We start from the raw sequence: 14596 nt of genomic DNA, 5'->3' as shown, positions 1-14596 counted from the left end.
GCGGGGCGGGGCGGTGGCAACGTCCCCCGCGCAGGGCCCGGCGGGGGCGTGGGGGACGTCGGTTCGGAGCCCGCCCGGGGCCGGACCGGTTCGTGAAAGGCGCCGAGAAGTTTCCCCGGGTTCGTCTTTACCGGTAAAAGCGCCGGGGCCGCGCGGGGCGTCGCTCGCCACGGGGGCGTTAAGCGGTGGGTAACGCCGGCTCCGGTGCGCCGGGGCCGTGCCTCTAGGGCTGCGGTGGGCGGCAGCGGCTGCCCCTGCCCACCCGGGTCCCTGGGCCGGCTGCTCGTCACGCGTGTCGCTGTCACACGGGTTCGTGCCCGGGGATGGGCCGCCCGGGGATGGGCCGCCCGGGTATCCTGCCCGGCACCCTGGTGATGCATCCATTTTTTTTTTTTTATCCCACTCTTTGTCTTTCCTTTCCCTTCCTACATCCCCCCCTCCCCGCCGCCGCCGCCTTCGGAGCCCCCGAGGCGGTCGGTGTGCTGGCGGCTCGGGGCCGGCACAAAGCAGAATGCGAAAATAGTTTTTTAACTTTATCTTCTGCTGGTTTGGAGTGGCTCCGTACAGCCTGGGGTATTTTTATGATTTCCTTACTTTTGGGGAGGTGGTCTTCTCTCAAATTACCCCGATATCTACGTCTTCGTTTGCTGAGTTCTGTTATCAGCGGAGACGTGAAGATGGATGGTTGGGATCCTTGGCAATTATTTGATGTATGGCCTTCAGGCGCACCAGGGCAGGGATTACGTGTTGATATATTGCTTGCTGTGTCGCTGACACTCTGTAAAATAACTCTGCTTCTTCCTCTCTGAGGTTTTCCCGTCTTCTCTGTTCTTTGACTGGTAGCTTGTCTTGCAAAGGTATTATGTTCTTAGTTGCCACTCTGAATAGGAAGTAATAAAAATGAAAGATCGTTTAAGAGAAAATAGTAGAAATGTTAAGTCCAGGACAGCTCAGGGTAAAGTTCTCAGGCTTGATGCTTCTTTTGTAGAAGCCTCCTTTAGGTTTGTAGGCTTAGAGGAGCTTGTTCTCATTCTGGTGATAACTTGGCTAAAAGCAGAGAGGTCTCTGAAAGCTGCTTCTCTGACCTAGTATTGAATTTGCTGAATATCTGAGTTTATTCTGTATGTCTCGCTGTGTGGTGGCATAAAGCTGGGGAGCCAGGATGGGGCAGAGTGTTGCTTTCTCTGTCCAGCAGGCAAGAAGGGAGGGGGGCATGGTCCTGCCTGTGGCAGGGTGAAAAGAAGACTATTTCAAAGTGTCAGAATGGCAGACACGTGGTCTGATGTCTGTCATACTGAGAAAAGACTTTGCAATTAGTTCATCAGTTCAGCTGTGAAACCAGGTTCCTGGGATTTTTTAGCTGCTGATATTGAAGGATCTAGTACTGTGAGTGTTATCAGGCCACGGCTACAGGATGCTAGAAATAAAACGCCATAGAAGTGTTACCTACTGCACAAGCACTGCAGTTAAGTAATATGAAATGATGTTTAATCTTGGGATGGAGGGACATATGGCACAAATAATTTCTCGGCACTAAAGCGCATGTTGTGGTTTGACTTTCAGTGCTGGAGGGGTGGTAAGCTTTTTGTTTGCTTTTTTATGCCTAAGCAGGTGTGGCTGGGAGCAGCAGGCAGGCTCTGATGATAGCATTTCATTTCCCTTTTTATCTCTGACTCACAAACTTGCAGTATTTAGTCTCCTGTCCCTTTTTTACCTTCTCAGCTGAAATGCATCTGAGCGAAATCTGTTCCACTGAAGTGACTGGAATTGGAGTTGTGCGAGTGTCAGGATTTCAGCCTTCGCTGGTGACTGCTGTTACTTTTGCTTTACTCTGTACTCTGCGTGCCACTGCTGCACCAGCAGGTCAGGAATGAAAGACTTTGTGGTGACCTACATAATTCTCCCCATGAAATGGGATGACTTCAGAATGGCTCCCTATGGTAAACTTTTTTCCTTGATTTGGCTAGGTCATCTTAAATAGCTCCAGCTAATAGCTAGTAGTTTTGAAAGCTTTTTTTTTTCCCCCTCTCCTAATGTAGAGGTATTGCGACACAAAGGGAAGGTCGTTACAAGGGCTCTCATGTATACATAGAGAAGTATAGATCAAGTGAGTGACTAGCTGAGAGTTGCACAGAAAATCCAGTCAGAGAACTGGAAAGAAGCTGTGAGTCCTGACTCCCGGGCTCCTGTACTCCATCTCCGGTCGCGCTGCCTTCCAGCATGCTCTAACCTGTGCTTGAGCTACCAGAGATGCAAAGCCGGCATTTGATTTTCCAAAGGGGAGGAGGAGGCGGCAGGGACTTCCTTAGTGTTTGAGACCTGCCTGGTGCAGTGACTCTGTACTCTTTAAATATGTAAAATCAAATTCAAGTTATTAAGGGCAAAAAAAGAAAAAAGCCTGTTGCGCTTTTCTTAAGGCATTTCATGCTTAAATTTGGTGCCGATGTTTGACAGCTCATGTTTCTTTTCTGTGCCCAGACATGCTGTAGGTCTCATGTTTCGCTTCAAGAGCCCTGTAGCTCAGCTTATTTTGCTTGTAAATCTATTAAACTCCAGCACAGCAAATTTGCCCTTGGAGCCACAAGACCCACTGCCACGCACAAAGTGCTCAGCAGTGTGACTTGTTGGCTGCAGCTGACCCCAAAGCGCAGGCTGGCATATGCCTCTATAGGCTAAACTTATTTGTGAGAGAAGCCTTGTTACCTTGCATGCTCATGAACCGCTCTGGTGTCAGTGTGTGCTGATCGGGAATAATGTGCTGGAGCCTGTGTCAGCCCATGCAGGAGCCCTGCATTGCCTTCCTTGCTGGAATACAGGAATCTTGTGCAACCGGAGGCAGCAACATTTGGTCCAACAGTGTCTGCCAAGGTGAGGGTGCGATCTGCCAAGCCAAACAGGATTTTGTTGTTGATCGGTTTGTGAGAAGGGGAAGGGCATTTCTAAGGGAGGCAAGCAGCCGGTGTTATTTGAAATGCTGCTGGCTGGAACTGGTCAGGCTCTTGTGAAGAGACTCCTGGGGTGATTTCAGGAGTTGGCTCCCCAGCACGTTTGTGAGATCTCGTGTAGCTGAGAAGTGCTGGCATTGACTGGGAGAGCAGCCAGGGTCTGCGCGAACAGACTCAGTAGCTGTAGCAAAGATTTTTAGCGGTGACAGTTGATGTGTGGGAGAAGAAAATGTATGTGTGCTTAATAAATATTGGCACTCAGCGAGAGCTTATCAGCTAATTCAGTGCTTCAGCTTCTAGAGAGCTGGGATGTCTCTGCCACATTGGAAAGAATCCCTTCAGATCAAGGGATAAATAGAAAATTAATATGAAAAATACTTCTTTTTTTTTTGATGGTGCTGATTTAATGCTGACTTAGCTGTAGGATGGTTCGTGCCTTTCTTCCCAAGCTCACACAAGAGGCAACAGCAATACCTCCTTCTCCTTGTGACCCAAGCCCCATGGACTGTGTGTGCAGACATTGTCCCACACAGAAGAGGGCTGAGAATAGAGCAAACCCTGCAGATTTGGTCTCTTTGTTATTTGCTGGTTTGTGTTGTATGAACTTCTCTTGCCTTTTAGGAAGGAGAGGCACATTCACAAGCTGTGTTTCAGAGACTTCTGGGATTGTACTAGAAGACTAGATGACCTTAAGAGGTCCAGTCCGTCATCTGGTCCTAGCTGGGGCCAACTGCCTATCTATTTCTGCAGCCTGTCTTTGAAACCCCCCACTGACGGAAACAGCCTTTTCAGGTTGCCTTATTGTGGTGCACCTGCTGTTAGAATGACTAGACTAGATATTCCTTGCCACAGTTCAATTGCCCTACTACTTCTCCTGTCCTCCACAGACAGCTCTTCCTTTTTTTGGCAGTGACAATTCACACATACGAAGACTTTTAATACATTTCCCTTTCTTTAGTCTTACTTTGGCAATCTTTTTCCAGATCACTCTTGTCACTCTCCCTGAAACTGTCCAGTGGCTTGCATCTGTTTTTCTTTAATGCTGCAACCAAAGCTACGCAGAATTCCCTAGCCTGTGGCAACGATGAAAGCATTTGAGTCTTCCTGATGATACTTACATATCCCAGTATATTTGGCTATTTGTTTGCAGTATCGTAGTGGACTCTCTTTGATTTGTGGTGCATAGCTCTTCTGCAAGACAAATGCAACAGACTAAATTTCTATGCTGGCAGGACACCATATTCTTCATCTGTCTTATTTTTGTTTCCTCTTCCCAACCTGCATACGCGTGTGCGTATCGGCAGCACTATCCACCTGCACATCAAGGCAGTGCTGAAGCAACAGATGTTCTGCAGGATCAAAGCAATATTTCCCTTTAAATTCCTCCTGCTTTCCAGGGAGCAGCTTTTGATCTTTTACCTGTTGCTTTGTTCTTTCTCTGCTAGGTAAAAGCTAATTAAATGTTGCCTCTATTGGCAGAGAAGTCCTGCACCTCTGCCTGCATTCCTGAGAGCCCCTGGAGAACTGCAGTAGGACATTACACAAGCTCTTGTTTCGTGCATGCATCTCCATCTGCTGTCCTTAGTAGGAAAAGCTCACTGGTGTCTTCCGAGGAAGCATTCCCTGGTCAACAGCTGCAGCCACCTGGTACCACATTCCTCCTTTGTGTATGCAGGTTCAGTGCTTTTAGAGTTCTGATGAAACAGCTGACATAGCTAAAGGTCTGGATATCTGGGCTGGTTTCAGTCTTGACAGCAACAGGGCATAGCTGAGCAGGCTGTGCTGCCTACAAAATGTTGTGGTAACAGATGACACTCTTCAGATGTGAGGGAGGCTCAGTGCCTCTGATGCCATACGGGTTGCTCCACACCACTGCTTCGGACTGCCTCAACACTGTGTTGAAATGGTGTGTTGTGACTTGGTGGGAAGGAAGAATTGCAGCAGAGTTTACTGTCTGTGTTCTTGCAGGGTGCAGTGAGAGGAAAGATGACTTGCTCTTTAAATGCGGTAGAGGCAAATTACTTTCTCCAAGACATAACCCAGAGTCAGAAACAATACTGTGGTTTTTGGCATTCTGGACAAGAATGAGCATATGGCTCCATTGGTCTTTGGGTTTTGGGGCTGAGACATGAAGATACGTGTTGTGTTTGGTGGTAGAAGGAGACATGAGTGCGAAGGACTTGCAAAGTAATCGTCTTATCCTAAACACTTGCTGGGCACAGTACATAGCAGGGTTGAGGCTTCTCCGTCAAGTTCCAGGAAAGACTGAAATGCAGAAACTGCTTATGCTGTGATTCAAGCTGACAAATGTAGTGATTGCCAGTTAAACCAATAGTTTGTCCTTTAATGAAGGCTCTGTCAACTACTTGGCAGTCTCATTTGCAATCTTCTGTATGTACAAATCTGTCAGAATCAGGACAGCTATATTCTTTCCCTGCAGCTTTCACTCTGCTTTTTGAGAAATGCTGGTTTCTGTTTCCCCTTTCTGCCTTCTTGCTTCATCGTTTGTCTGGAGATACCATTAAAACCATGTTTAAAGAAATTGGAGCTATTCAGTGTTTGACAATGCTTGCTTTAGGCCCCTAAATGTTTCCTGCATACAGTGCCCCTGACAGTACAAGTCAGAGCCTGTCTGCTTTTCTTTTTATTTCTGGCTACCCCTGTTGCATGCTGTGCAGATCATGGTGTGGGATTTGTCATGAGGAACACACTGAGCTGATCTCTCCACGTGGTGCCCTTGGACCTGGCATCATGGTGATGTGTGGTGCGTGCCAGGTCGGACTGGCCTGTTCACAAGCAAGTAAGGGCATATAAATACAAAGGAACAAAAGTAGAGGTTTCCTTTCCTCGTGTACTTTTGGTGGAACAGAAACTGCAGTGCCTCTGATGGTCTGCTTCCCAGCTAGGGATAGCAGCAGTGGGTAGGGCCTGCCCTGCATTGAAATGTGTTGGGCTATCTGTGGGATTGCTTTGTGCAAGACCCACCTGCTGTTTCAACACATCGAGTCTTCTTCCTCATCTGTCTGCTAAATAGTTGATAGCTTGGGTGACCCCTCCTGGATTCACTGCAGAGCTCCTCATCAACAGCCCCAACAAGGAGCACGTCTCATTTGAGTACAGAGCTTACGTGGTGATTAGTTGAGGATCATACTCCACAGTTAGCTAAAGTTACCTATTGATAGGTGAAATATTTGCCTTGAGTTGGCATGCCATACTGTGCTATTGGAGTCTGCCCGCTCTGTTGAACATGGGTCTTTTGCCACTTATCCCTGAAAAAGCTCTATTTAACCATCACTGCTCAAAAAAACAAATCAAAACAAAACCCCAACCCAAAAACCTCAAATGCACAGCAGGATTATGCCAAAAATTGGTAAGCACAAGATGAACTTGTTTTGATTAATGGTTTTTTTGGAGATCAGTGGTTACTGCGGATGAAGCAGCAGCCCCTTGTTTAATGCGATGGTCTCAGCAGTTTTTCTGTGCTGAAGGAATCCTCCAGAGTCTACTCTGACTCTCTTTGACATCCCCAGGACAGTGATACATTTGGCAGCTCTGCATCACTGAGCTATTCCCTTAATGGGCAATTTTCAGTGACAATCATTACTTTTCTGTTTCCTCCTCACAGTAACTATTGAAATGTGGGGTTTTGCTGCCTTCATATTTCTTTGTTGCAGAGAAAAACATTCCAGGATTCTGTACTTCAGCATCTTTAAAACGTAGAGGTGATGTTACAGATCCAGGGCAATTGGAGGCTCTTGCTTGAGTTGTAGGATTGATGCAGCAGTTGATGGGAGACCTGTTCCTTCTCAGACAGTGGTAGGCACATGCTGTGCTGTCATTATATTTGTTCTAACACTATTCTTTCCTCCTTCTTGGCAGATCTTCTGAATTTGGCTCCTGATTAAAGCTGACAGATAATGGAAACATTTCCTTGGCGATGTCTCTGGGGCGACTCCTCCGACGTGCCTCTTCAAAAGCTTCCGACCTCCTGACCTTGAATCCTGGTGGTGGCAGCAGTTCATCTTCCACACTTGATGGGGAGATTATCTACTCTAAGAACAATGTCTGTGTTCACCCACCTGAGCTGCTACAAGGCATCGGGGAGCATCATCCAGGTGATAGAGTGTTGCAGACTGCTCACTCTTTTTTCTCTCTCCTGAGCTGTGCATTTGTATCAAATTCTACATCTTGGGCTCTAAAGAATGAAGAGGTGCCGGTGGGGGACAGGGCAAGGCAGTCTTATGGAAGACTAAGGAAAGCCATCCACAAGCTGATCCATCAGCTCTTCTTTTAGTAGGAAAATTGATGATATTTCTCCTTTCTCTTCTGGTCTAGCATAGATTTACCTGTTTTAGTACATCCTTTTGTATTGCCAGAAGATGGACAGTTGTTATTTGAGGACAGTAACTTCTGTTGCTCTTTCAAATACGTATTGTTCAGGAAAGCCAAGTATCATCTTGTAACTGTCATTGCTAGAGTGGCCTCAACAACCATTGATAAAGGGAAAATAAGGAAAACCTGATCGTGGCTGCATGCACTGGAGTAAATGAAGATAAATACTGCTCTGTCCCTTTATTCTCATCTGTTACTGCACTCTTTCATGTTTTCATCAGAGAGTCATGGCCACTGGCTCAGCTTCACAAAACTAATTATTCTGTGGACATTGACCCACACTTCCCTTTTTTGTGTGTGTGACTTTTTTTTCTGTTGGCTTTCCATGGAAATTGTAGCCCTTTAGCTACACTAAGGTAAATGTACTTGAGAAAGAAACGTTTAGCTGGCACTTGAAATTGTTTAACTAACAAAAAATAGAGGTTTTTCATGTGGCAACATATTTCAGAATTTACTCTTGATTAGTAATCCGTCCAGGAAGTTGAAGTATTTGCATGTCACTTCTATGTCCACTTAGGGCAGAGGGAATTTAGACTATTCAAAAGCCATATGCAGAACTGGAATTATTTGTAAATACTGAATAATGTTGAGCACTCCACAATTCATTTGGCAGAATTCTCTCCTGGTAAATAAAGGGTTTGTTTTGTCCATGTGTAATGGTGGTAAAGTGGGGGGAGATGGGGAAGTGCAAATTTCAGGCTTACGCAGTTTGCTTAGAATAAATCTGTGTCATAACTGATGGCTCCTTTGCTTTCTCAAAGGCTATTTGTGCTTGTACATGGAGAAAGATGAGCTACTGGGAACCACACTTATCCTTGCCTGGGTGCCAAACTCACGTATCCAGAGGCAGGATGAAGAAGCCCTGCGCTATATCACTCCTGAGAGCTCCCCTGTCCGTAAAGCTCCCCGCAAACGTGGCCGCCACACTCAGGGTTTTGGCATTGTCCAGCAGGCTTCCCCCACTGAGCAGAGAGGGGCAGTGATCCTGAAAGGAGAAGACATCTTGACTGTGTCACAGCTTGTGAAAGATGTGGCTTACATCAGCTCCCCCTCTTCGGAAGGGGAGAAGCTCTCCCAGTGCTGCCCCGCGGCAGATGGCACCCACCAGTCCCCCCAGCCTGCCCGCAGTGACTCAGGAATCCTATCGACAATCAGTTCTCAGGAGGAGCAGAACAGGTCGGAGCTGTCGGTGGAGGGGACAGAGGAAGGTCTGGACTGCAGGCCAGAGCCGGGGGAGGATGAGGGCTCCTTGGAGCTGTCTGCTGATGACGTGAGCAGGGACAGTACTTTTGACTCTGATTCTGATGCCTTCTCTTCCCCCTTCTGCCTCTCTCCCATTAGTGAAGCCCTTGGGAAAAGCAGTAGTTCTGTGTTTCTGGATAACGAAAGCAGGTGAGTGCATCCTTTTCTCCAGTTTCTGGCTGAATAGCTGGGGTGCTAGTTGCTGAGCTTGGAGATGCTGAAGGAAATTGAGAAGCTTCACAGTGGCATTGAGCTGAATATCCTGTCTTGCTTCAGACACTTGTATAATTTACAGGAAATTGTTTGCCGGCCAGTTCTACTTCTGCTCAGTGAACCCTGGCCCTGAACATTCAGGGCTGTATATGTACAGTCCTTCAGGTGAACTGTCTTGAGCCCTGGAAGCAGCATTACTAAATTAAAAAGGTCCTTTGTTGGTTTAATTGGCTGTGCTGAGGAGATGTGCTAGTTACTTCTTGTGGAGAGCCACATCAAAGTGTCTGTCTGACTTCCTCTGAGCTGGGGGTGCCTCTCTGCAAGGCACTGTGTTGACATGAAGTCTGCATGTATGAGCTTGTCTTGCTGGTGTTCAGAACGTGGTCCCACTTAAGACATATAAATATTAATTCTTGCATGTCTAACCTGGATATTTTAGTCAACACTGGTATGTCTAAGTGTCAGTGTTTCTCAACGGCATCTGCAGTAAACTCTACATAGTGGAAAGAGGGCACCTTGGCAAAGGAATAATGAACAGTAGGATACCTGTATAACTTACTGTATCGATATGCAGTGTTTCTGGCTTTCTGGTCTATGCTCTGTGCAGTGTATCACTCATGTCCAGCTTGGGGAGGATGGGTTTGCTGTGTTTGTGAAGCACTGTGGGGCTGACTTTGAGGATATAGCTCAACTTTGAAAGTACGCTTGAAATTAGGAAAAACAAGTTCTTTGTGCGTGTCAGCAACATACAGACTACATTAAGACTTGACTTTTGAAGAGATTTTGCCGCTTTATTTTATGGGCTAATCTGAAGCCCAGAGAATGCCAGTAAGGACAAGGTTTATGAAGGAAGTTTTCTAATTGATTCAACTCTCTCTGGATATTTTGAAACACTTCAGTGCAGTGATCTCAGACTTTATATCAGCTTTGCATTTGATATGTGTCCTCGCAGTGTTCTTCTAATTAACTGCGAGCCCACAGGGTTTTCTGGGCTTGAGCTCTGCAGCAGCTGGGGGGCAGTGGTTTGAGCGGCCCGGCCAGCACGGCTGTCCCATCCCGTCCTGTCCCACAGCAGCTCTCCTCTGGCTGCAGAGGGGCATTGCAAAGCAGCTGCAGAGTGCCCAGGATGGGCCTTTGGTTTCCAAATTGTGTTGAACAATGTCAGTTTGACAGTGACCTTTTTAGCTCTCTAGACATGATGCCTGACAGTCTTTTTTGACAAGTATTCATAGGAATGCAGAAGACTGGAACCTACATAAATGTCACAAAACACACCCTGAAAACATTTTACAGAGAGGCCTTTGAATGATTGAATATCAGTCCTAATAACTGACTTTATTTTATTGATTCCTAGGCTTTTTGTCCCATTCAGATTGTGTTCTAACACTGAGTTACTGCTTGGGGGTTGAAACTTCAGTTGCATACACTTGCAGAGAATGTTGTGTTGGCTTAGAAATTTCTTGGCCTTGACTTAAAAAACCAGAAAACCCCCAAATCCACTGCTGCCAAAGCCTCTGTTTGTTTAAGGTGTGTAAATTTTTTTTTTTTCCTTGGAGCAGCACTGACAATCTGTGTGTTTGACCTGTCTCTGTCACTCTGAAAAAAATGAAGTTTTGGGGGTTTTGAAGCATTTTTTTGTAAATAAAGTATAATTAAAATGCTTCTGTGAACATTTCTGAGTTCCAGCAGTAAGACTCTTAAAGGAAAAATATTTCTGTCTTTCAGTGTGTGTGTGGGGAAGCTGTGGCCTCAGCTGTGGCCCATTTCACCCACACACCCTGACTAAAGGGTCATTATCCCCACTTGAGTGGTTAGAAGCAGGAGTAGCGAGGGACATGTTCAGAATAATGTCCGAACTGCTGAAAACCAGGAGACTGAACTCATCCTGGGGAAATCCTTGGCCTGGCCCACAAGGCCATGTGCTGTCCAAGGCGTGCAGCAGTCTCGGAGAGTTTTTGCACCCGACAGCGTGCACGGGGAGAGGAGCTGGTGCAGAAGGGTGCCAGCGCAGCGTTTGGGGGCACGGCAAGGGGGCAAGCAGCGTTGTGGTTTAACTGTTTTGCAACACTTGTGCTTTGAGCTGCTAATAGTGTCAGGGAAGGAAGGAAATACAGTTTATTGCATCTTCACTACCTTGCCTGTGAATTCGTGTAGCATTTCCCTGTTGTTTCACAGCCTGGCTCGGGCGAGCCCTCTGCCGGCTTTCCTCGTGTGCTGCCAGAGTCCTGACAGCTCTAGCAATGCAAAGCCTGCCTTTGCAAACACACTGCTCGTGGTCCTGGTAGACTTTTTTATTTCCCTTTCTTTTCTTTTCTTCTTTTTTTTTTAACTCCTCTGGCACCAGTCTGGAAGCCTCGTACAGTGTATGCGGCACTCATAATTTGCAGCAGATTAATAAAACAGACCTTTCATTGTTTGGGACTTCAGACTTGAAAGGCTTTTCAAGTCCAGTGTGTCCATTTTTTATGCCAATTTGTTCTTTCCCGTAGAGCCCCCTTGCATGATATCTGCAGGATCTTACAAACTGTTTGAGTTGGAGATTTTGCATAGAATACTTTGTAAAAGTCTTGTTAAAAAGCATTCTCTTATTTCCTGCATTCATCCCAGCATTTTGGGGCAGGGGATGCTGTTTCAGAAGTCACTACAAGCATAAGAACAGCTTCCTTGTTTCTTAAAGTTGTTTTTTTTTTTTTCTGCTAGCTGCTTCCCATCTGAGCCAGAATTGGAGCGCGAACAAAGTTTGTGCTGCTGGCAGATTGTTTCAACTCTTTTCCCTCCCTACCCCCTGGTCACCACCTCCTCCCTGCAAAGAGGGACGAATGTTTCTGGTTATTTCCCTCTGCACTGGGGAGCTGTTGTAAAGAGAACTTTGCTTTTCCCCGTGATTGTTTCAGAAGCTGAAGCAATGCATTGCATGGGTGTTTTAGTCCAGCCATCTTTCTTTCCATGCAATTATGTATCATCAGAAATGGAAAAATGTGACATTGTAAAAGAATTAGGATGCACATGTAGACTTGGATCAGATGAGATCAGAGGCTCAGCAAGCTGCTTGCCAAAATATCTGTATGACCAGGAGTCACAAGTCCCGTGTGCTTCTTGGAGCATCCTCTGAGAAGGTGGCCTGGCCTCCTGGGCAGAAGGGAGCCAGCAAACACATGCGTGCAGAACAGGGGCAGGGAGGAAGAAGGGAGGTAGGCTTGGAAGCATCTGAGTTGCACAACGAGTCAGTCATTTTAAGTCAACAACTCGCCTTGTAGAACATAAGGAAATAAAAACGTATCCATTGTTGTTTGGTTTTTTTGTTTGCCTCTGCTTCTCAGTTTGACAGGCTGCCAGGGATCCCATGCGGCGATCGATGCTTTCCTCCCATTTACACAATTCCTCAGGCTATGAGCTATGGGAGTGTCCCATCACCAGCATACACATTCTTCCTTCTCTTTTTAGATGAGCCTGGCACTTCTTCTGCATAGTGCACTCATTTCTCATGGAAAGGTGGCTTTACTCTCTTGGGATTTGTGTCCGTATTAACTTTGGGGGGCCCTTTCTGCTCATAGTACAAGGTTCCAGCAGGGAGGTACCTAACGTGGGAAATGCCTGTATTGATAGCAGCTTTGTCATTGACTGCATTTCTGTAGGAAAGGAGGGATACTGGAAATAAAATTGTTCCATTTTGTTCCTTTTCTCTCTTGCTACTGTTGTTTGCTGTCTGTCAGGAAACATTTGCCTTGTTGTCTGAAGGGCACTAATTTGGGACAACTGCACTCTATGCCCAGCTTTGGCTTGTTGCTGCCCTGCTAAATTACTCTGCTTCCATTTTCCCCATCAGTAAAGTGAAACTAAAAGCCTTTTGTTACATCCTGGTGACCAAATAGCATCTGACACCTATATAATGTCTTTCAACCAATGGTTCTGAAGTTATTTTAACTGGCCATGACATCAGATCTATACCAATCGGTTGCAGAAGCACTTAGCGCTCTGTAAGTGGGGTTTGGATTGTTTTTTTTTTTTTTGTGCTGTGCCAGAGTGATCCCTGGTTAACAGGAGCTTTCCCTAGCAATGGGTGGTAGGGCTGCTAAAGGCTTTTCACTTCAGTAGTAAACTGCAGTTGCTGTTACCTGATGAGCACCACGCAAAAATGCTGAAGAGGACAAATAAATGCTGGCATTGGTTCCTTCACTAACTTCAGGCTGGGATGTTGGTCGATACAGTCAGAATTTGGACCAAGAAGCCTCAGTGGTGGAATAGTACGAGTGGAGTGTGGGGCAATATCTGTCTGGAGGCTGGAGCTTGGTGAACAGTCCTGCAGGTGATGGAATAGATGCCAGCTCACACTTCCACAGCGCTTGCTTTAAAGGACAAGCAGAAGCAATGTGACCAATGTGGTCACAGATACCAGTGCAAGAAGGAAATGTCTTTCGTAAGAAGGCGATTGTTTTAGCAGCCAGTAATAAAAATAATGAAACATTTTCATAATGGAGCTGAACGATGGTACAGTTCCCGTGTTCTTCAGCCGATGTGAATTCACCGAACAGAACTATTACAAACAGTCTAGGCAAAGCACACAACACAAGGAAAAACTCCTTTGGTGTTGCAGTTGATGCAATTTTTACAGATGTGTTGCACATCCTGTTGTTAAGCCTCTTCCCAGGGAGCTAATCAGTAAATTACCTTCTCACGAGGGAGCGGAGGCGCAGCGTTACGGAGGGTGGCAGCAGCAGCTGCAGGAGCGGGTGGTAACAGAGCGTACAGTGTTGCATCATGTTGTTTTGGCAGCTCACCTGAAAGGCTTAGTGCTGTTCAGACCTCTGCAGAATAAACAGGAGGCAAAATTATAGGGGAAATGAGCTGAAATTAGTGTGAACTGGCAGGAGCTCTGGAGTCATCAAGAGGTTGGGAATTCATCGCTGTTGTAACAGAAGTGATTATATTCTTAGAACCGGGGGAATTGGTCACAGACTTCTAAATCTCCTGTAACTTCTTGCAGCATCTTGTGTCATGCTATCTTACTTTTGATGATTTCAGCCTTAGGGATGAGTGCATGGGGTGCCTCACTGCTTCTGGTTCAGGCTCCAATTCCCCAGGACCTTGCCCAATCTAGTGCGATTTATGATGTTAAGACTCCAAAGCACCTAATTCCGTTTGTACCCAAACCTGTGCCCAGGAAAAAAATATCCCCAAATCCTTCTTCCAGCAGAAGGACAGTCCTTTTTCCCTTCTCCTTGAGACATGGGGTAGGTGTAAACTTCCCAAGGCAGTGCTTTCGGGTGGTCTGCGCAGAGCCGGGTACTGGGAAGAGGAGCTGGCCTTAGCCGTTGGCTGTCAGCAATGCTGTGTAATTAATTAAAGTTGTTACCGGCTGCAAAGCTGAGAAGGTTGGACAGATCCAAGAGATTGTGGAGGCATACGGCTCTATCTTGCTTTATATAAATATTTGAACAGCAAGAACATTAATTATAGCAGGTTTGTTTTTTCCCTCCGTTGGTTCGCTGCCAGATTTCTGTGGAAGAAAATAGTGGCAGCTAACTCGAGATCGGGAATTGCAGCTAGCGGGCTCCTGAAGCTTATTTATTTGGGGTTTCAGGGGAGGAACAGTCAGTGACGAGAGCAGGGGATGCCGAAGGAGGAGATCCCAAAACGGGAGGGATGGAGGAACAGAGGGGAACCGCTCTGCCCACCCCACCCCCGACCCCGACCCCGGGTTTCTGGGGCGCCAGGCCTTGTTGGGGTTTGCTTACGAGGACGGGAAGGCTTTAAACTCCCGCTTTCGGACGGGGCTTCGCTTTCGCAGCGCCGCCGGGGCCGGG

General features: G+C 46.6%; 1 protein-coding gene across 2 annotated transcripts in view; it reads left to right on the top strand.

The window, feature by feature from the left end:
• Window positions 1-75: 75 nt before the first annotated feature.
• Window positions 76-14596, top strand: part of TBC1D16 (TBC1 domain family, member 16) — a 32359-nt gene continuing 17838 nt past the window's right edge. The window contains exons 1-4 of one of the 2 annotated variants that reach the window (XM_010578545.1): window positions 76-185; window positions 6825-7060; window positions 8099-8513; window positions 8679-8729. In XM_010578545.1, the coding sequence (XP_010576847.1) occupies window positions 6883-7060; window positions 8099-8513; window positions 8679-8729 (644 nt within the window). In that variant the 5' untranslated portion in view covers window positions 76-185; window positions 6825-6882. Of the gene's footprint in view, window positions 186-6824; window positions 7061-8098; window positions 8730-14596 lie in introns of both variants that reach the window. The other variant, XM_010578544.1, reaches the window with a different exon arrangement.

Source organism: Haliaeetus leucocephalus, unplaced genomic scaffold (assembly GCF_000737465.1).
Source record: "Haliaeetus leucocephalus isolate CR32 unplaced genomic scaffold, Haliaeetus_leucocephalus-4.0 Scaffold646, whole genome shotgun sequence".
NCBI lineage: Eukaryota > Metazoa > Chordata > Aves > Accipitriformes > Accipitridae > Haliaeetus > Haliaeetus leucocephalus.
Note: the sequence above shows the minus strand (reverse complement) of the source record. Positions and strands in the feature narration are given on the sequence as shown.